The sequence below is a fragment of the Gymnodraco acuticeps genome, unplaced genomic scaffold, assembly GCF_902827175.1.
Source record: "Gymnodraco acuticeps unplaced genomic scaffold, fGymAcu1.1, whole genome shotgun sequence".
In the NCBI taxonomy this organism is placed as follows: Eukaryota; Metazoa; Chordata; class Actinopteri; order Perciformes; family Bathydraconidae; genus Gymnodraco; species Gymnodraco acuticeps.
Window position 1 is genome coordinate 7,545,947 of NW_022990295.1, and position 23,458 is coordinate 7,569,404.

Below are 23,458 nucleotides of genomic sequence, written 5' to 3' on the forward strand. Positions count from 1 at the left end.
AATCACATGCGCCCAAATAAGGAAGTGGGATGTTGGATGTTGCTCGTTAAAAATTGTGGATCATGGGCACGGTTAGCTTGTGAGGCTAATCTTTTATCTTAAAATTAATACAACAGAATAAATAACGGTTATTCTATTGATTACTCACACAGGTAAGACTTATTTATTTGTAATGTAGTATCATGAAAATCGTGTGAAGAACATTTGACATGCACCACGAGAAGTTAGACCCATGTTAGGCTAGGTATGTTGATGTAAAGGAAAGCTCAGTTTTGAGATAAAACTGTAAACTGTTAAGTAACGTTGTTTGGGTTTCTGCATTGTTTGCCTTCCTTGGTATCTAGATGTCTTACAGGCCTGTTATAATGTACCTGAAGGAACCACTAGAACATAAACAAATGTGGCTAATGCTAACTATTGTTGACTTCTGCTCTCGGTTAGTCACAATGATTGACGACTTCAGGAGCCAGGAGGGGGCCCGGTCCAGCGGGGAGCTGTGGACCGAGATCTGCTCCAGTCTGCCGGGGTCCCAGGCTGCAGCCGCCCCGGAGATCAACACGGAGTTCAGAGACTCATTCGAGCCAGCAGCACAAGTGGGAGTGCAGGTCAATGGTCACTCAAACGGGACAAATGACAGTTCTTCTGACGCCATATGGGAACCCATGGAGGATTCTGATATCTACATAGCCAGTTTAGGTACAGACATCTTTCCTGCTTTGTCCCTTCATCCCCAAACAAGTAGTATGATAGATAATAGGAATGATATGGTTTTGGTCCCAAAAGGCGTTTTTAAAAAAAACCATTTTCTTACACAATATAAAATTAATTAAGGTTGCCTTTCCTTGGTACTAAATGTGTGCCACAGGTTAATAGGAAACAATAGTTGCACATTTTGTATTTTTTAGATGCAATAACAACAAAAAAACGGCAATTTATATTTGATCTGTTTTATATAACAATATGTGCAGCCCTGGACTAAATTATTAATCAATCAACTGAGATGACATACTTTAGATTAATCAATAATGAAAATACAAATTTTACGAAAGAATAATTTACTTAAGGATAAATTGAGGGAACAACCACAAGGATTATGGTGAAAAAAATGGCCAAATCATGGGTATACTGAGTCTCAGACTAATCTGCATCCTGATTTTTTTTAATGTCAAATCTGTTTTTTTGCCTACATTTTGGTGCAGAGAACCGCCTGAAGAAGATAAAGGGCCAGTCAAGTGATGTGACATCCAAGGACATGTTGCGCTCCTTGTCTCAAGCTAAAAAAGAATGCTGGGATAGATTTCTGCACGATGCTCAGGCCTCAGAGCTCTTTCAAGGCGGGGAAATGGATCAAAGGTAAGATGGGAAGCAACGGTTATGCATTAACACAAGGTGTTTTGACAGGATTCAAACATTAGGTGAAGGGTTATCTTGCCTGAAGAGAGCTTGTATCCTCTTCTTGGTTTGTGATCTGCTGATATCTGTCCATTTAAGCCCAATTAAAGACGATATCTTATTTTTTTGTTTTCATTATATATTCTAACTTTGAATGTTGCAAAAATAACTGCAAAACAACCTTTGGTAACCTATTTTCCTGTAGTATGCTCGAATATACCTGCGTTTTCTTTCAATTATTTCACATTTTGTGTTGCAAGGATAAAACTTGTGTCCTGTGCTTAATACTCTTCTGGTCTTAGACTTTCTACTTTACCTTCTTGTGTACTTCTCTTTCCTAGTGCTATTGAACACTTTAAGAGGTGGCTGATTCCTGAAAAGGTGGCCATTAGCGCAGAAGAGCTGGAGTTCCTTCTGAGGCCGTCTCAGAATAATGAAACAGCTGAACCAAACCAGAGTGAAGAGGAAAAGAGAGATGAAGACAAACCAGAGGAAGATGATGCTCACAGCCCGGAGAAATGAGTGTGTTAAAATAGTAACACTGAAAAAAGAACTCATTCGGCTTGCATTAACCATTGCCATTTTGGCCAAAGCTTTTGTGAACAGTGGTCAAAAAGGTAATTACAGCCCATCATCATCCCCCGTATCCCCAGCAACTGAGTGTTAAGTACTTCTTCAATCCTTGTTATTCATCCCTTCTACTAAATCACACCACCAAATAAAGAACTTTAATTTAGATTATTTTTGTCCTGTAGCAGTAAAATTAGCATCTAGTCTTTGTAGTGACCCCCATTATATCTGTAACAAGAACGGCTCTCTACTTTTGAATACATATTGAAAGGTTAATGAAGGACCACGTGCAGTTCTGTTTTAAAGGTTTTTAAAAATGGTATCATCTTGAGAAGCAATACTCTGATCTATGCCTGAACATATTTTATCATATTGCGAATGTCTTTATGTTTGCCATGTTAATTTTACTAATAAAGTTTTACCTACGTTTGAAAAAAAAGTATAATTGATTTGTTCTGCACATAGGCTGAACCAAGGGACTTTAATTTAGCTGGATTGCACTATCAATAGTACAACTAAAATTTAGAATAGAATATTCTTGCATTTTCAATACCCATACATCCTTAGTTATCTTTAAAACAAAATACTTTTGAGCAAGACAGCATAAGGGTTAATGTTCGAAGTGCAAGGATAAGACTATTGTATCCCAATTGTATTTATACTGCATGCGGACAGCAGGTTGGCTGTTGCAGAAAAAACTAAAAGTAAAAAAACAGTTTGTGATTCTGAACGCAGCCTTTGGGATTAAGGATTGTGTTATTCTTTAATAGTGCAGGAAGCCTTTTTGACAGCAATATCTCAAGATGGTATCAAATAACCAAATGTTCTTTATCTGCAAAGTGTAGATGCTGTGGGTGTAGCATGCAGTGAAGCTACTGAGTGGCATTATGAGAAATATAGGATCTAACATTTAGTATTTGAGATCAAATCAGGTTCCCAAGGAAGCTTAAACATCAAAGCATCATTGTAGCTTATCAGTCTAGGTGTTTTCAGGCCGAGCTGTGTTGGGAACACTTAAGATCAAAATATGAGCAAAATATGAGGAAGTGAAATTCAATAACAACTCAAATCCAACAAAAATGTGGTTATACCAGTATGGTAAAGTTGACTCGTTTGCAGCACAGTTGAACTGCCACACAAAGTAGACCCTTCAAAGTTGAATTAACACCTATCGAAAACAAAGTTTGATCAAAAACTAAACATTTCAAACTTCATAAAGTCACGGTTTAAGCAAATCTGTTGTATTAAAAAACTATTACTGTCAGCCATCTTTATGTAATATGCTGGCAAATTAGTGTTATTCTGAATGATATCAATTCAGCTTGGGAAGATTTGATCAAATAGTGCTCATCTGAATAAAAGCCACCATGGCTTCATTTTGTAATGTGAATACATTTTCCGGTGAGGCCCTTGACATGAAAACCACCTTGATTATTTTTCAGGACCCAAAGGCTTGAAATATGTGAAATTAACTGAAAACACTTTTTTAAAAAATGTCTTTATCTAAAGCAGATCAAACTGCATCTTATTTTTATATAATTAAGTGGAATTTATGTGTCTTATTCTTGAGGATGCTTCTTTCAGTTTAAGTGAGACAAGTCAGTGACTTTCCAACTCAAGGTTTGGAGAGCCTTGCTTTGTGGTAAAAGGTTAGATTGGGATGACGGATTATATTTTGAAGCAGCGAATGGCAGGAAATTAAAGTTTGATTGGCATCTATTCTTGATTAAAATGTCATTTCCATATGTGGGAGGTATTATTAAAAGAATCCCCCAGTGGTGTCCCCTGAGAAAAAGGGTTATGGCAGCCATTTAACCCTAAATGTCCTCGGTTGAGGAAAGAGGGGGGGAAAAAAATAGTATAATTGTACCAACACAATAATATAAAAATTGATAGTAAAAAACACTTACACGTACAAATGCAATACCAATAGTGTGAGATTGTCAGATTCAATTATTTATGTCAGTATTATTACTTCTGCTGCAGCTTCCCCCGCCCCCTCTGTATTCAAGCAGCTCTATCACCCCTCCTCAAGTGGTAGGGGTCATGGCCGTGTATTGACACCAAGAGGGATCCACAATCAAATGTGAATTAAGTTTTACATTCACAGTCATCCCATCGGGAGAGGTCGAGGCCAAGATGGATGCAGATACTACTCCATAACGAACATTTATTTAAAAGGTGCATAAATGCGCTTAACTGGCTTGTGTGGACAGAAGTTGGTTAAAGGCCACGGGATAGCAGGAATAGGGCCGGAAAGAGTGAATGCAGGCAGGTACAAATATGGTTCAGATTACATGATAATATAGGCTTAAAATGACACAAAAATACATTGACAATCCGATGTCTAAAAGTGGAAAAGGGATGGATAATTATCCACAGATCCAATGAGAGAATGTGGAAACCAGTTGTGCAGGAAGTAATGGGAATGGCTGAAAGGAGTCACTGCAGGTCAGAAGGGGGTGGCTGGATGTGAGAGTCAGGTGACTTGGGGAGGTGAAATGTGAGCAAGAGAGGGACAGAGAGGCATAATGAGACACCCTTCACATGAGAAAGGTGATGGTATACTTTACTAATGCTGTCTTTTCCACCTGAGGCTTCTCCCCATGAATAAAATACATGACAAGAATGGAAACCAAATTGGGCTTCAAGCTTTTTGTGTTGGCCAACAATAGCAGTGATTAAACAGTGGACACAGTTGTTTTTTGCTTTTTCTAGAGTTGGATTGCCTCATGAATCTGCAAACTGGATACCATGTATTTGTTGACAGGTTGTACACAAGTCCAATATCACTCACATAACCAATGGAGCTTACAAGATAAGGTTGGACTACTATCACTCAGCATGACAGACAGCAGGCTCCACCATTAGAGTGTGTTTGATGTGGCCCAAAGTAAATATCTCCATTAAAAGCAATCATGGACAGTTGTGATGAAAATAAATACAATGTTATAAAAAATACACAACCTTTGTTTTTGGTCAAATAACCATTAACATAATCTTTAGAAATCAAGAGAGCCACAACATTAGGAAAGAAACGCTGAAGACCTGAAACTAACAAGACAGAGTTCACAACATGTTGCATCTGTAATTACAAAGGCTGATTGCATGCATAAACCATATGGAGGACGGAACATGACTTAAGTATAAATAAATAAATGTATGAAGAAATACAGGAATAAATAAATAAATACGTAAATAAATAAATAAATACAGGAATAAATAAATACAGGAATAAATAAATACAGAAATAAATAAATGTTGAAATGAATACACAAATAAATAAATAAAAGAATAAATGCATAAATAAATATGGAAATAAATACATCAATGTATAAATAAATAAATAAAAGTCGAAAATAAAACAGAACACACGTTATTATATATCTTTCATTTATTTCTACATTTACGCGACATACATTTATTTATTTATGTATTTATGTGTCCGTATGCTAATGAGGTGGGCGGTCCTAACCTCAGTCTGAAGCAGGATTCGCCAATTGTTGGAGCCAGGCAGAAGCAATAGATTTGTGGCAAGTCACATCATGTCGAGCTGAGCCAAGTCCTCTATACATCGTTCCACACGAAACTGGACATAGTCTTTGGTTCTCCGTTCTCTAAATGGTCCGCTAATGATCGTAAATGATCTCCAATGGCTCTTAAATCAATATCCATAAATAAACCTTACAACTGTGGATAAACCATGGATGTATAAAGATAAGGGCTAAACAGTAAAGCTCCTGCATTCGAATCAGCGCGGTTATCCAGGCGTTAGTAGTAGAGCCCTCTGCCAGAAATGATCACACACTCCTGTAACCAATCCTGCTTCAGACTGAGGTTAGGACCGCCCACCTCATTAGCATACGGACACATAAATACATAAATGTATGTCGCGTAAATGTAGAAATAAATGAAAGATATATAATAACGTGTGTTCTGTTTTATTTTCGACTTTTATTTATTTATTTATACATTGATGTATTTATTTCCATATTTATTTATGCATTTATTCTTTTCAACATTTATTTATTTCTGTATTTATTCCTGTATTTATTTATTCCTGTATTTATTTATTTATTTACGTATTTATTTATTTATTCCTGTATTTCTTCATACATTTATTTATTTATACTTAAGTCATGTTCCGTCCTTCATAAATCCATGATACATCCTTTTCCAAAAAACAGGTAATGCCTCAATACCTTTAATATCGTTTTGACCAAGCTAAAGTACTAAGGTTACTGCACCTATGAGTCAACAATACTAGTAAATACCTTCTTATACAGATTATGGAAAATATAGCAAAAAGTGTGCTGCGAAATTGGGTGCTTTGTTGCATTGACAGTGACCATTGTTTGATACAAACTTGTTCTAAGCCTGATCCTAAATTAGCATAAATATAATAACACCTCTTTACAAATCCTTAAATATTTCCACTTCACATTGTTCATGGACATGCTCCATACAAGGAGTATGAGGATACTGATTTTTGTCCTGAAATACCCTTTAGATATACTCAGTTTGTGAATAACAGATCTTTTAGTAGCTTTGTTTCCGGGACTCATCATTTTTGAATTAGTTTTAGCTTAATGAATATTAAACGTGTGTACCGCTAGAGAAAGGTCGTGGTTAGTCACTTAATCCTTTAATTTCAGTTCCCCAATGTAGGTTTCTGGGTGTGTTTGTCTAGAAGGTGGCCTCATTGAGGAAACACTTCACAGCTTGACTTTTAACATCAAACAAGCGACTCAGGGATAAAATATTTTTAAGTCAAAGTCCGGTCTTCCAATCCTTGAAGACGTATTTTACAGTGTAAATGCAGGTTAAATGAGTGACAATATCGGAAAAACAATGTAACAGGATCACTAGAAATGTATTTTATAAAACCAAAGTCACCAAAGACCCAATAGGAAAATAATAGGGATACCATGCCATAAAAACAACCATTATAAATCTGCTATTTATTGCCAAATTGGCACTGTACTATATGAATGCTATAATATTATAATGATTGTTTATTGGGGGTAATTATAGTCAAACCATCCCACTGGAGGTGGTCACTAACATGAGCACGTCCTCTGCTGTGAGAGAGAGAGAGAAAGAGAGCACACCTCTTTATTCTGCAGTGAAGTGGCGAGGCAGCACAACAGTTGGACTGACTGCGATCCGAGGACACAAATAGATGCCGGACATTCCAAGTCATTAAAGAAATGTCTCATTGACAACTCTCAGAAGGTGATATTTATTTTAATTCCTACTTTTTAGAAAATGCATGCACTCAATAAAGCTGTCAAATTTGCATTAGATTGTTTCTATGGGAATGAATGGTTGACTGATACAAGAGGGATATGTAGTTTGTGTATTAAGGGCTTGTCAGATTGATAAAAAAAAAGAAAAGTGTTTGCTCATTTTTTTGTCAAATCAATGTATAAGGTCAGTTAAATTAGGTAATAAGCTGGATCAGCATGAGAAAAGGACCTATTCATCTGTTTTGGACAAGATTTTACCATCTATCTTAGAAAATTCTTAAATTTTAGTCAGAGAAATTCAATAACATTATGAAAAATGTTGTTTTCAGGATGTCTAAGCCTAACTAGTTCATTAATAAGCACTTCTTCATGCTCTATATCAGGCCATGGTGACATTTTTCATTTAGAGATGACACTTTCTCATTTCTTTTAGACCATTGGCTAATCTGACTAGATTTGTTTTGTATGTTTTTGTAGATATTCTGTGATTCATTGCTTTTTTTATATAATGAAATTGTCAATATGAGGATGCTCTGCTTAATGAAGCTTAAACATAATACAAAGTGGTGCTTTACAGTCAAAACCCTTTCATTTTTAAGACAGATTTATTTCCCTTTCAAATTTAAAAACTAAAGTCACATTAAAGTGCTCTCGCCCCCTCTCAACTGCTGTCATGTTGTTTTTATAAATTTACCAAATATTCAGTCACAGCCATGAAGAACAGAATTTCCAAGCCTCTGTGCAAACATTTGAACAAATCAGCATGCATGTCCCCTTTAACACATGTAATCAGTTTGTATAGTGGAAGCGAGGAGCCCCTGTTGCTCAGCAGAAGCCGGACCATTGACGTCAGAAGGGACTTCATCTACAATTGTTTGAGCGGGTTATCAGGCCAATCTTTGAGACTCAGTTTTGTTTCTGGGATGGTATCTGTGCATTATATGGAAAAAGTAAAGAAGGGTCAAAAAGAAGCTCACATGGATTAGACGGTTGTTTAGTTTTGAGAACCAAAGAATGGGAGATTTGGGAGTGCAGAATGAAGAGTAGAGGAAGATAAGATGATGTGAAGATGAAGCAGATGGAAGTAGAGACGTATTATAGTTGAGAGGGATTTAGAGCCATTCAGCCTATGAATGAGGTTGATCAAGAGTTTTGAAGATTGAAACTAATTTGTCTCACTCTTCAATCATGTCTTCAATCTCCATATCTCATTATGGTGTTCAAGTCGCTTTGGGTTCAATAGAATTGCTTTATATGATGTATCCTATATGCAAAATATGCAGCAGGTTAGGAATAACTTTCGTTCTGCCTGCAGCCATGGACTGGGGGACATTTTCAAACTGTTCCAGAGGGAACTCCTCTACTCCGGCCTCTTCTTCATCCCCACCCATGCCTGACTCTTCACCCACCTCGTCCTCCTCCTGTTGGAACTTCTCTCATCCTTTCTTTTCCGCCTCCCCGTTTTCAGCCCCATCTTTTTCTGGTCTGGACCTCCTGTACGACCTGAAGCCCATCTTTATCCCCCTTTACTCTGTCGTGGTGCTGGTCGCCTGCTCCGGCAACCTCCTCCTGCTCTTCCTCACCTGGCACAACAAGAAAAGACACAACACCACGAACTTCCTCATCAGCAACCTGGCACTGGGAGACCTTGTCATGTGCATCTTCTGCGTCCCCCTGACTGCATCCTATGCTTTTGACCAGCGTGGATGGGTGTTTGGACCCCACATGTGTCTTTTTGTCTCCATCATGCAGTCTGCAGCCGTGTACGCTGCCGTGTTGTCCCTCATGGCCATCGCAGTGGATCGTTACGTGGTTGTTGCTTATCCCATCCGCAAAAGAGCAGGGTGCCAGTTCTGCTGGGGTCTAGTGATTCTGATCTGGCTCTCCTCTCTGGCGTTATCCACACCTACAGCCCTGCACACCGTTCACCTGGACCTGAGGGCTGCGGGGCTTCAGATGGCCGTGTGCGAGGAGTTCTGGGATGGACAGGAGCGAGGCCGTCTCATCTACTCCTGTTTCATTCTCTTCTTCTCCTACTTTGTCCCACTGGCTGCTGTTTCCATCTCCTACTGTGCTATATCATATCAGCTGAAGCAGAGGAACATGTCTGGCTTGACGGCGTGTCAAGAGCTAAGATCTGCGAGGTCAGTGTGGAGCAGACGGAGGAGGAAGACCTTCTACCTGCTGCTGGTGTCCGTCCTCTGCTTCGCTTTCTCCTGGCTTCCCTTACAGGTACAGATGCAAAAATGAGTGTTTTGGTGAATAGGCCTTCATGAGTGATGAATCATTTCATTGTTAAAATAATCCTTTTGTGGTTGCAGTGCACCATCTTTAAATCGGTTACTCACCCCGTGTTACCTTTTGAAACCAAAACATCGGAATGAATGCATGGTAAAGAAAAAATTCAAAAACGACACACAACTACTAGCTGTACAATCTGATTCTCATTCATCGAGATGTATGCTCACTAAAAACATGGATTCACAAGTGAAGTATTCAGCAACTATGAATCCTTGAACTGATTTATTTTTTAATGGTAAAGGTGTGTACCTAATGATTAGGTACACCCCTTTACCATTAAAAAATAAATTTGAATAATAATAATACTAATTTAAATTAGTATGGACTAGGTCCTAATCCATACTAATCCTTTATGAAAAACAAATTCACAAAGATGTTATTCTTGAATTAAGTTTCAGATGACTTCTATTCTTGTATGATTGCTGAATGCTAAACAAAGTTTAACTTCCCAGGTGGTGAACTTGATCCGCGACCTGGACACAGACTTCTCAATCTTAGGGAAGAATTACGTGAACATCATCCAGGTCTCCACTCACCTGATCGCCATGAGCTCCTCCTGCTACAACCCTTTCATCTACGCCTCATTGCACAACAAGTTCCTGTCCTACCTGTGTCGCCACCTCCTGCCCCAGAGGAGGAGCAAAGGAAAGGACAGGGGTCAAGGGTCAAGCATCCTGATAATGTCACACAGAGTGCTGCGCCTCCACACCTTCACGGAGATACCAGAAGCTTCTGCACATAACGTAATTCCTCAAGACAACTACGCTTAAATTTCGGTTTGGACTGACGACGCACACACATTTGATCCCCTGGTGTTTCCCAGAGATGACGCAGTGATTCTTCTGCATTTCAGATGTATTCTGAAGGTGTTCATACTGACAAGAAAAATGTATCTTATGCTGAATGTCTACATGTTTAACAGCACTAGCCTGCTTTGATTCAAAGGATTTATGTGCCTAATTATTTACGTTTTAAACAAATGTAAGGAGGTTTATGTGCTGAAAGTATTAGAAAAATATGCTCTGTTATTTGCAAGAATAAAAAAATATATTTTATAGTTTTCTAGCTGATTGATGTACATATTCATGATTAAGAGCTTTTTTAATACTTTATGGTATATGTCTTTATTTAATAATGTGCTGATCTAATGTTCATTTTCCATTTCAGTCCACTTTAATTGGCAGTGTATGAGCATTAATGTCACATGTGTGTGTTTTCTGTTGTATTTTGTTGACTTTCATTCAATAAACAGGTTTATTTAAATCAATATTTTCTTTCCATTCATTAAATGTTAGCTGTTCACAAAATAGGAACACGCAGAGTTTCTGTGACAATGAATAAATAATGCATCACTTTGGCCCTGAGCTGATGAACACTCCACAACAAGGATTTTGAATAAACTCCTGTGGAGTACAGTTTCATTTGGGGGTTGATTGAAGGCAGAAGCTTCTAAAATAAATTACGGAATGATTTACTGAGCGTGTAGACGGAGCATGAACACCCTGAATGTCAGAGAAGTAACAGCTTTATGTTTCCCGAGCCTGCGTGTGGAGAGGATTTTGTACAGAAAAAAAGAGCAGGGAAAATACAAATCCCTTTGCTGTGTATAAATGCTCAGAAAGCATTCATCTCTTGTTCTTACAAAAATCTAATAAAAACATTGACGTTTTTATGTTTCCTACAACACAACAAGCAGAATGTGTTGCAGCACATTTGACTTTCATATAGATTTCAAAAGCCACAGTGCATGTAATTCAGTACGTTAGTGTATAGAGCTGTTCAGAGGGCAGCAAAGGTTTAACAGACAGAGAGTGGGGCAACATCAGAAAGGATTCAGTCTGTGGAAAGTCTGCAGGTGTGTAATTGAAACACTCCTAGAAGACTGACATGACACAAGGAGGGACCATTTGAAGCAATTTCTTCACCTCTTCAGACAGTCTGACTCACGGTAAAACCTTTTGTTGAAGATTTCAGCAGAAGCCTTTTACTATTTAAAATAAATTGTGTGTATATTAATGGCTATGGATTTGAGTCCCAGCTTTAACTGCCTCTTATCAATGAAACATATTTTCAAAAGCAGTAGTTAACCTTTTTACCACAGCTCCATCCGACAAGATAAAGTACCCCTCACCCTCTGTCCGTTTCCAAATGTTCATTCAGCTCTATTGATTCTGCTGTCCTCATCCTTCCTTCGTATTTTTCTCTCCTAAAAGTCTACCAGCTTCTCAGGCACATAAAATGATACTTATTGACCTCAAAGTGGCAATGTAACAATGACGTTTTTGAATGGTCTTGTAAGCATCTCGGCTTGGAATCGGAATTGTCTGTTCAACATTTTAATCTTTCAATTCATTTGCATGTACAGTATGGTGCAACAGTCTTATGCTCTAAAGCAGGGGTACTCAAATACAAATCTTAAAGGTCCAAAATAAATGTTTCAATAAGACAAAGGTCCGTTTATTACGGTCATTCAAACTTTTAAACAATTGCAACAAGATTCTTAACACGAGGTTGCAAAAACTAAAATAATCTGTATGCAGCCGTTTTCATTGTTATTATGTCTGTGCTTGATCCCTCAGAGTCGCAGTGTAAGAGCTGCACAGTTATTAATAAAGGCAGCTGCACCCTCTTTCATTCAGCATTACCATTATTGCTTTATAAATGTCTTGCCCCCTTGTGTGTCCACTGAGGTTCGTCAGGCCCAGCATCTTTAACAAACTCCCCCTTTGCCTCATCATAAAAACTCACAAACACCAGCAACTGAGCATTGTCAGTAGTGTCAGTCAGTGGACTCATCCACAGCTAAGGAAATGCACTGTGCATTTTGTATTCTATCACAAAGCTGATGAATCAAATCACCAGCCAGTATTTATGTTCTTCTGGTTGCTGTGGAATCTGAGAGGGGATTTGCTTGATTTGACCTGTTATTTCCTCTTTTTGTTTTTGTCTATTACAGCTGAATGCGGCGATTACCATTTTGTTCAGCAAAACGCCTCACAAACGTATTAAGATCAACAGCTTTAGTGCGTTTTGATTCAATGTTGAGTACAGCCGCAAATACCTCATTCCTTCAGTACTTGGGTCAGAATGCTTCTCGTTTTGCGCCGTCCCGTTCAAATGAAATCGCCGCCAATCATATTTCCACGCTCGCGCCAGGACCGGGGGAGGGGTTACATGACGTGCATCTTGTGCTGCATTCACCTGCACTCGGACATTAGAGACTTTCTCTCATAAATGTCCGATGAGCCACAACTTTTCTTTCAAAACAAAGCTGCCAACTGGGGTGGCAAGGCCTATTTTTAGGGTGTCAGTTGCCACCCCGGTAGGTGAAACTAGGCTACTAGCTACAGTACAGATGGAACTAGAGCTGTTAACTCTCGCTCTGAATTTTTTTTTTTAAACTCTCGCTCTGACTCAGACAGGTTGAAAGAGACGAGACACACATTTTTCTCACCCACATTTCGCGATGACCCGCCCTACTGTGCCTCTGATTCGCAGATTGTTTGGGGGGGGAAACGATGACGGGATGCAGAATGTGATTGGACCAATGCGTTGACAGACACACACAGACAGTGGAACAGGACATACAGTGCTGTTTGCAGTCTATGGACATAGCGGATCATTTTGACTCGTTGCGTTGTGGCGATGTCTCACAGATAACACAGATACAGATAATAGGCCTACATATGAAAAGTATAATTTGCTCAGAGTCCAGAGACAGTTGTGGTTCGGTCCGGATCCGGACCGGAGTCCGGACTTTGAGGATGCCTGCTCTAAAGTATATAAATCCCGTTTTCGACAACTGTTTAGCAACCCGATGGCCAATAGTTCCAAAACGTTGTCACCAGAGTTTAACGCTAACGTTTTACTTTACCGGCCACTGTGGCTAGTGGTTTTTAAAAGCTACCAGCATTAGCATTTTTACTAGCCATAATTTGGTGTTGTTCACATTGTTTTACTTGAGATGACTATGCTTTTCCAAAATGTACTAAAGACAATTATTTCTGAACCCTTTAAATGTAAATGACTGCTGTAAACACCAGGGGCGTCGCCTGGACATGGAAATATTCGGGGCTTAGCCCACAGTGGCGGCGCTAGAGTCGAATTTTCCACTGCAAGACTCCCCACACGCACATACACAATTGCGCCATCTGGCAGAGATGTTCACAAGTCTTTTTTTGCAAGTCCAAGTCAAGTCTCAAGTCTTTGGTAACGAGTCCAAGTCTCAAGTCTTTGTGGGGTGAGACTTGATCAAGTCTCAAGTCTTTGGTCACGAGTCCAAGTCAAGTCTCAAGTCTCTAAAAAATCAAAGTCTCATGTCTCTTCTGGTTGTAATAAGCCTTCTATTGTCTGCTGCTATCCAGTCTGTTAAGAATACTGCAGCTATATCTAAGAAATTCAAAGCATTTACTGTATTATTATCACTCCTATATCTATTAGCATACAGTATCAGTACTGATTAGTTGTTTGTTATATGATCACTTTAAACAGGCTATTGCAATGCAATATGAGGAAAAACATCACACTTTAGCTAAATGCAAACAACTTATAAGCAAAACACTTCAGAATCAGAAATCAGTATCACAAATACTTTATTAATCAGGGAAACTGTGTTAAAAGTACTTAAAAGTAAACATTTGTTCTGTGCCATTTGCAACTAAAAAACTATTGCTGCAATATTATCTGAAATATACTGAACTGGTGATATTAAAACATGACCTGTTCCAAAAGAGATATCTACCATTAACACCATTTACCAGCCAAATGCTGGTAAATCATGCAAGTGGCTGGTACTGTATGTTGCACGCACCAGCCACAAATAACAATGGCAATCTATTGAGTGGCTGGTAACATTTAAACATTCACTAGGCTAGCCATTTGGCCAGTGGACAACATTTTTAAAATGTGACCTCTGCAACCGTATTGTTTAATTACACTCGGTCTCTAATTACATCTTTTAAGTCTACTATAAATAAACATATTCCTCTATCCTCTCACTCAAACCCAGTGTAATGGTAACCTGATAAACCTGTAACATTAACGTTACGTGGTCAACAATAAACCTGTAACCTGCCTATAAACCGACAGATGTATTTATGTATGTAACTATGTATTTTTCTACGTTTAACGTTAGCCAGTAGATGGTGGCAGCGGAACGTAATGATTAACGTTACCGACCTTTTTTATGTCATGTCAAGAGTTGGATGTCAACGCCACTCAACGCAAACAAGTGTGACAAGCAAACATTCACTCATCTTTTCAAATATTCAGTTACAAAGCTAGTAGCAAGCTAAGCTGCAGGTGTGCCGCCGGTCGGCATGGTGTTACCATGATGTTAATGTTAAAGGTGGGGTAGGTAAGTTTGAGAAACCGGCTCGAGATACACTTTTTGTTATACTACATGGAATGCTCTTAACATCCCGATAGCCGGCCCGGCTAAAGTAACTGGATGGCCTACCTGCCTGTCAGCCTCCCATCGGGGCACAAACTTATCTTGTGCCCTCATTGGTCATGTGCGCGTTCGTGTGTGTTGGAGGAGGGGCTCTGTGAGGAAGTGGCAGATTTTCTCCGGTTGTTTTATTTTCAAATTCTAGCGATCTCGAGCTGGTTTCTCAAACTTACCTACCCCACCTTTAATACGCCAAAAATAGAAAACACAATGATTGTTCACGAGTCCCAAAACACGAGTCCAAGTCAAGTCCGAAGTCTTTTGAGCAGGAGTCCAAAGAGGCTTCTCAATACTCAAATTTCCCCTCCTCGACTGCTCGACTCCTCCGGTAGTGACCCGGAAATGAATTTCAGAGCGCCATTTTGAAGGACGTCTCATTTCTCTAAATGCACACCGAGGACCGAGCATCGAGCGTCGAGGAGGCTCTCTGGAGGAGCTATAACCGAGGCTGCTTCTCAGGTCGACTATTTTCATTTCCTCGCTCCTCGGTCTCACCGGAAGTTGATTTGCCTGCGCCATCTTGAGTACCGTCCCATGGCTCTTATTTCTGCCGGAGGACCGAGGATCGAGGAGCGATAACCGAGGAACCACCAGACCATCCTCCGATGAAATCCTCAGATACTCACCCCGCCCCCTTACTGTGTATCGCTCACTGATTGGACGAGGCAGTGCATGCACTGATCTGATGCTTCTTGACATGAGAGCAGAGTGAAGAAAATACATGAACCTCACGGGAGTCACTCCTCAGTTTATAACGTGTTTTGTTTCAATGCATGTATCATTTAGTTACAAATATGTGATATATCTGAACAACAAAGTGGTCAAAAATCATTTAATTCATTTTTTGGAAACATTTTCATGATCGCTTTTTTCGTTTTACATTTTCATTTATTGTCATTTCCATTCAGTCAGTCATTAAGTGCTATTGAAATGTTAATTTGCTACATATCCACACAAACACACAAAGTGTGCAATCCAATGAATGTTAATCTAACTGGGTTTTGATAGATAACATATCTCTTTTTCTTCTCTCAATTATTTTATTTCTATTGTGCACTCTAATCAATATTAATCAAACTATTGTTCGTTTATACATTTTAAGAATGGCGTTTATCTTTTTTGAGAATTAGTTCTTATTTTATTTTATTTATTGGGGTCTACAACAGATGATACAAATGTTTGTGTCAGTAAATGTGTGCTAACAGAGGCGGGGGTGTGTGGAAATAACGGGGACAGAGCTGCTGTCAGACGATCAGCTGTGCAGCGTCATCACAAACGGACGTCGCTTCACGTGACGCTCCGGAGGAAAGGACGTCCCATTGCTCTTAAAACTCATTTCCCTGCTTCTCGTGGTTTCCTTGCGTCCCTCCATGCTTCCCTGGTGGGAGGGACTAAACGCAGGGAAACGACGCAAGTGAGGGAAGCAAGGATTTCATTTAATCGACCTGAGAAGCAGCCCGAGGATACACTGATGGTTCCTCCACGGATGCATTTCCGGGAACGGTGGAGGCGTGACCTACGGCCGGACTTATCTCAGCCAATGACAGCTATGCATGCATCCCCTGGATATTATTGTAGAAACTGCTCTCATCGTGTCGCGATGTTTCCAGAGAGAACAGCTGTAAGGTCCATGCAGAAAGCAGAGCAGTGTGTATAATATATATCACTCAGTATAACAGGCCTACTCTCTTTATTTGCTTTAGTTTAGTAGATATCTACAAACAAAGAGTCGATATTTTTCTAAGACCATTGCTTCACATAATAAAATACACAACGGCTTATGCTTTAGGAGCTGTAGGTGTGTGTGGTACAGTATGTAGGTATGTGTGTGGTACAGTGTGTAGGTGTGTGTTGTACAGTGCGTAAATGCGGCGGACAGACGGGTCTCAGTTGGTTTGGTGTCCTCTGCTTACTTTTAATTACTTACTTACTTGTAAATACAACTTTTGGCCCGTAATTTCAATTCCCCATTTCAGCGACCAGAGAGAGGGGGGGATATATCCAGTCTCTGATTGTGTTACGTTATTATGAGAGTGCTCTCATACTTTAAATTGTATATATTTATATAAATATATTTGTGTGTGTTTGTCCGCATCTGTAGCCTGTTATTGTCTCATTATACCGCACTCTCAATGAATTCAAAGTAAATATGTGGGGGAACAATGTTCAGCTGATCTAACAGAGATACAGCGCTATGACAAAACACTCGACAGCTGATGCAGCTGTTGCCACGTAATAATGAACGGTCGTCTCTTTAAAATGACCGCTCAGAGGAGAGGAGTTCTCATTTCTTTAAACGTCTGCTGCTTCCCCTCCTCTCTCCTCGGTTCCCCTCCTCGCATCTCCTGTGGGCGGGTCTAAGTCTCGAGGAGGGGAACCGAGGAGGGGAAATGTGAGTATTGAGAAGCCTCTAGAGTCAAGTCTGAAGTCTCTGTGTGTGCGACTTAAGTGCGACTCGAGTCCGAGTCACAAACTCGAGTCCCCATCTCTGCCATCTGGTGTCACAAACGTGTGCCTGCATTAGCTTTGTTACGGCAAAGGATTGTAGGAGATTCTCATAGCACGTGAGGATCTCTTGAGGGTAAGGTGCCTGTATTATCTCGGTGGACAAAATGTATGTTTTTATTTTATAAAGATAATAACGTACCGTTTGTTTAGTTTAATGTTTAATGCTCACAGTCACAGCAGCTTGTTTTTGTGAGATTGGCTATTTGTTTTATATGATTTATCAACGTGATCATCAATAGCTAATCTGAGCACCAGAACCCAGCTCACATGTCCTTTTATGCTGTCCATTGAAATGCAGGTATGTGAGTTTTGTACACCAGTTTATTTATGTTTAATGTTTCACATTGCTCCACATGATGCCTCGACTACAAAGTCTTCCATGTTTCTATGCTTCTTCCTCTGTGTCACAGTTTCGGGAATATCAAGATCATTGCACAGGGCCTTGGTCTTGTCATAGACCTCGTGCTTTCTCGTTACTTCGGTAACTTTTCAGTGTGTTCTCAACTGCTGTTTTGTAATCTACTGCCTGCACCAAGTCAATTGTTTCTTTCTGCAGGGATTTGTACAGGCCCTGAGTGGTTGAGAGCAGTGTCTTGAACATGACAAGCATGTAGATGTACTGAATTTTCAAAGCTTGCTTTCCAGTCCCTTTGCTAGAGGGGCTGAAAGGCTTCCTAAAGTCTTGATCAAAGCAGGGAGGTTTTTGACATGCCCAGCGAACAAGTTGTTTGTCTCCTACCTCTAGCTGTTTCTGAAATGTTTGCAATCTCTGATGGTGGACAAGAGATGTGGAGAAGAAAGAGTAGAGACACTCCAGGAGATCAACGCAGGTATGTGAGTTTTATATGAGTTTGTATAAGTTTAATTATTTCACATTGCTTGTGAAAAATATACTACCACTATACGATCACTGATGTTTTGTTGTTGACTGGACACTTATTTTGTAAAAGAGATAGCATGTGAGGATCTCTTAAGCAATGCAGCTCACGTGTCCTTTGTATATGCTGTCCATTGAAATGCAGGAAAGTAATCAGCTCTGAGTGATCTGTTGACGAGGGGACACTACACCGGAGTTACATAAGCAGAGATAAAGTGCTATTTTGGGGGGAACTCACCTCCTCTGGGGTCCCCCAGGAAGATTTTTTTTAAATATTGAAGTTAAAAGCATCAATCTTGTGCACTTTGAGAGCAACATTAAGAGATATGGATACATCTCTCAACACCCATATGTCAAAAAGAAATCAAAGAATCAGAAACGGGTTTATTATTTAAAAACACTTCATTTTCCAATTAAATCATAAACTATGTCAAATTATTAGAAGTTGTTAGTAATCAGATTAAACAGAAAACAGGGATGGAAGGAGGAAATAATAATCCCTCATCACTTGCTGTTTGCGGTTGAAATTACCTCTTTTGCTGGCCAAACATGCTGGATGGAAAGCAGTGATGTCTCACTTGCCTTGGCCCTGTATCTGCAGTCCCTAAATCAGTCATGTTACCCATTGACTCTTGTCTGTTCTGGTGTTCCTGTTCATTGTTGTCTCCATTGTCGTTCTTGTCTGTTGTATCTCCTTCTTGTGTGTCCCTTTCTCCTGTTCCCCTTTCTTCATCCTCTACTCTGTTTGGCTCATCTGTGATGACTGTGTAGGTAAACACAAACAAGTATGTAAGTCAATCAGTTTCCAGCTCTGTCAAATAAATGAATTTCAAGATACACAAATGTGTCTTCATTAAAATGAGTGTCACCACACTGTCACAAAATGTAATACTAACCAATTGAAAATAGTTAAATTTACATTGGAAACCTCTTGTAGATATCACTATTAAGAGTAGTTATCTGCCAATAGGACAGAATCATTCCTATACAAATACAGTTTGAGTAATTCACTTAACACTTTAATATAGTCATTTTCACTTAATACTCTAATATGGTCATCTTTCTGCATTCAAAACTAAGGAAAGCTGTACAATTTGACATGATAGTGAAGAAAAAAGGCCTCCGACAATGCAGATCATTTTTTGATCATATCAATTTTAAGATGGGGGTCAAGGCTTAATATTTAGGAGCATAGTGTCCCTTGCCCCCTTTCAGGAGCCCCACTGGATTAGCTTTGATCTGAAATATTTGTATAAAAAGCTTGTTAGCTGGCTGTCCATCTCATTATGTTCACATAGAAACTAGCTGTCAATAGGAATATCAATCAGAAGAATTATAATTTCATGCAAAAATCTGTCACAAAAAGAGGTTGCACATTTCAATTCAGGTGTTGTTATGGCAACGTCAGTGGCCAAACAGCCACATTTACTGCTGCAAATACGTTCAAACATGTTGTCGACACGTAAAGCAGTGGCAACTATGCCACCATTTCAGCTGACTTTTTCTCAGAAATGTCACATAACATCCATATATTTCAGTGCTAGGTTGATGCTTAGCTAAGATAACTATGAAATACTTTAACTGACAGGACTCCGGATCAACTGTGTAATGTAAGGTAGCTTCTAGCTTCATGTTGAACAGTAAGTCAACATTTCCCAGAGCTTTCTTTGAAATCCCCAGGTAACGCTAAAAAACATTACATTTAGATTGTATGACAAAGTGTTTATTTAATATATCTGGCTAGCTATAGCTACTTGCTAACGGTTTAGCTTACCCGCGCGATTCAAAGTAACGTCAACGTAGCTATAATTTATGCTTTGCTTACATGTTGACATAACTTGTAAGTGTACTGACATTTACATACCTTGTTCACCTGGCCCAGGTGGTGGCTCTGGGGTTGTTGTGTGAGCCACCACTTGAGAATTGCCGTCTTTTTTATTAAAAATGTCCATCTTCAGAAACTCCGCCTACGTACCTGTCAGCCAATAAAACACGTTTATTTCCATGCAACTCTCTGATTGGTCTGGTGGTGTCTTGCCTCTGTTGCATTCACTGAACACGGGAAATTACAGTCCTGCCGTCCTCTAGGTAAAGTACGGTTAATGTATTATATTATTGAGGGAGAATTTGTCCGGGGCTAAATAAAAAAAAACCTACCCCAGGCGACGCCCATGGTACACACCCAAATTAAGACTTAACAAAAGTATAACACTGCAGTTAAAAGTGATCTGAAAGTGCATTGGCCTAATTGTAGCTAACTAGGCCTATCTGCTCTTTTAGAGATCATTAAGCTAGCTTTTAACCATTTCTCTACTAGGCTAGTTCTAGTTTACACATATGGCTAACGGTTATGTATCCACTGTATTTCATCTTCTCTGTTCACTTGCTAACAAGGTTTAATGCACTCTCACAAGCCTAGTGTAAGCTAGCTCATACTGTTTATTGATGTACTTTAGATCAGCATTGCTCATATTAGTATTATAATTTGGTTGTTAAGTTGCTTGCTAAATAGAAATATGTGGAAATATCTGTGAAAAATGTATATATAGTTTTTCCCACAAAATCTGCTAAGCTACTTCACAGTCATTTCTACAAAAGCATGCACGCTTAAAACTGCTGAAGTACCTCTCTTTGGATATAATTGATTAAAAGGATACTTAGATCCCGTACCGGTTCTAAAATAACACCAGAACACAGACAAGCAAAGTTGTAAACACACAAACACAAGGTGAAATGAAGCAAATTGGCTCTTCTTTCTGACTCTTTTCCCTCTCATGGCTGCTGCCACAGATGCAAATCATTTACCTACTGACGCTTTCTAAAGCCTCACAACGTGATTGAGTAGTGTTTGAGTCAGGCCTCATACATATTCTTGGAGCACTTAGAACGGTGGTCTGAAGCCCACCTCGGCTCCGCGCGTCCCTTGATGAGCTGGTCAAATTATAAAAGAAGGAATTCGAAACACCAGGATAAAGGATAAACAATAATCTGTTTTAATGGTAAACAACAACAATACAATTTAACCCTCCGGTATCATTCGATTGGACTACGCAAATTAGTCATTCGAGACAAAAATGTCCACTGCAAAAGACTTTGATAAAAACATTATATTAAAAGGTTTTTTTCACAACTTTTTTAGGTGCAATCTTTAAAGCAACTTCCGCCCTAATAGAAAATACCAAAAATGTAATCATTTTCAGGATTTTAACCCTTTAAATGCCATTTTGAATACATGAAACCGCTGTTTTTTTTCATGATGAAAACAGAGAAAATTAGTTATTTTCCAAAAAATACATATCTGGGGACTGGCACTTTTTTTTTTATCACAGTCTTGGATATGTCAAAGATTAGCAACAAAATGGATTTTTTTGCATTATTAATCTTTGCACAAAATCAGATTGAACAACAAAGTTACAAATTAGTCATTCGGGACAAAAATGTCCACTTCCAAAAACTGCTCTAAAATGACAACAGAATAATTTTTAATTATTAATTATTATTAATTTTAATATTTTTTAAAACTTTTTGGGGTTAAATCTTTCAATCAACTTCAGTCCTGATCAAAAATACCAAATGTTAAATTATGTTCGGCATTTTAACCCTTGAACTGCCAGTTTGAAAACATGAAAAACATGCACAAAAAGGCAGTTCTTGTCCATATAATAAATGTTGGAGGGGGTCGGCTTTTTTTTTTAACACAGTCTTGGATATGTCAAAGATTAGCAACAACATTGATTTTGGTTGATTATTAGTTTTTGCTTCAGAGGATGAGTCCTGCAGCTGAAGTTACGGGCTGCATGAGACCTCTTGTCCCACAGAGAATCTCCTCTTCATCTTACTGGTTGTTGCGTATCACAGGAATGAAATGACCATCCAGCCAAACTACACATATTTGAAGCTTTGGCTTTGCAGCCAGGTGTTTTTATTTACTTCAAGGAGTGTATGTATCGCTGTGTATGTCTGTTTGACATTATCAAAGGACTTTGAAGTTCAAACAATTCAAAACATCAAGGTCAAGCTGGGTCAAGATCATACATCTGTTTACCTCAAAGACACATGAAACAGCACAAATGAAAAACAAAACTTCATGAGCACACTTACTCCTGTCTCCTTCTCACACACAATCACTCACACACATACAAGGTATAAGGAGGTATAATATGTGTGTTTATGAGTTTGGGAATGAGGGAGTGAGAGAAAGAAAGAAAGATATGAGGCGAAAACTGCGACTTGCTGTAAACCAAATCTACTGTATATTGTTGTCCACACACACACACACACACACACACACACACACACACACACACACACACACACACACACACACACACACACACACACACACACACACACACACACACACACACACACACACACACACACACACACACACACACACACACACACACACACACACACACACACACACACACACACACACACACACACACACACACACACACACACACACACACACACACACACACACACACACACACAGCTGTCAGGGCCCCATTATACAACAGGCAAAGAAACCAAGGAATGACAAGCATGTAATTCAATGGTAAAATGTCACATCTGGTTTTTACAGTAAAAAGGACAAATCTAACTATTTTCCTCCAATATAAAACCCTGACATTACAAAATGCATGATTTTATACCGGTATGGCGGAGAGATCAAAAGATGTGGTTATAATGAGAGTGGATGGGACATTTTTGTCCGCGAGTGGTTAATGTGTGACTTTTTTGTTTAATCTGATTCTGTGCAAAAACTAATAATCAACCACAATCAATGTTGTTGCTAATCTTTGACATATCCAAGACTGTGTTAAAAAAAAAAAAGCCGACCCCCCCCCCAACATTTATTATATGGAAAATAACTGCCTTTTTGTGCATGTTTTTCATAGAAAACGCAAATTCATGTTTTCAAACTGGCAGTTCAAGGGTTAAAATCCTGAACATAATTTAACATTTGGTATTTTTGATCAGGACTGAAGTTCATTGAAAGATTTAACCCCAAAAAGTTAAAAAAAATATTAATCTGTTGTCATTTTAGAGCAGTTTTTGGAAGTGGACATTTTTGTCCCGAATGACTAATTTGTAACTTTTTTG

At 39.0% G+C, this 23,458-nt stretch overlaps 2 protein-coding genes across 2 annotated transcripts; both read left to right on the forward strand.

Moving 5' to 3' along the window:
- The first annotated feature begins 19 nt into the window (after window positions 1-19).
- Window positions 20-2,401, forward strand: ccdc32 (coiled-coil domain containing 32). The gene is made up of 4 exons (XM_034222403.1): window positions 20-152; window positions 442-696; window positions 1,200-1,353; window positions 1,734-2,401. The coding sequence occupies exons 2-4, from the start codon at window positions 447-449 to the stop codon at window positions 1,912-1,914; spliced, it is 585 nt and encodes a 194-aa protein (XP_034078294.1). The 5' UTR covers window positions 20-152; window positions 442-446; the 3' UTR covers window positions 1,915-2,401.
- Window positions 2,402-8,489: 6,088 nt separating this feature from the next.
- Window positions 8,490-10,322, forward strand: prlh2r (prolactin releasing hormone 2 receptor). Its single transcript, XM_034222545.1, has 2 exons — window positions 8,490-9,443; window positions 9,965-10,322. The coding sequence occupies exons 1-2, from the start codon at window positions 8,529-8,531 to the stop codon at window positions 10,280-10,282; spliced, it is 1,233 nt and encodes a 410-aa protein (XP_034078436.1). The 5' UTR covers window positions 8,490-8,528; the 3' UTR covers window positions 10,283-10,322.
- Window positions 10,323-23,458: the final 13,136 nt, after the last annotated feature.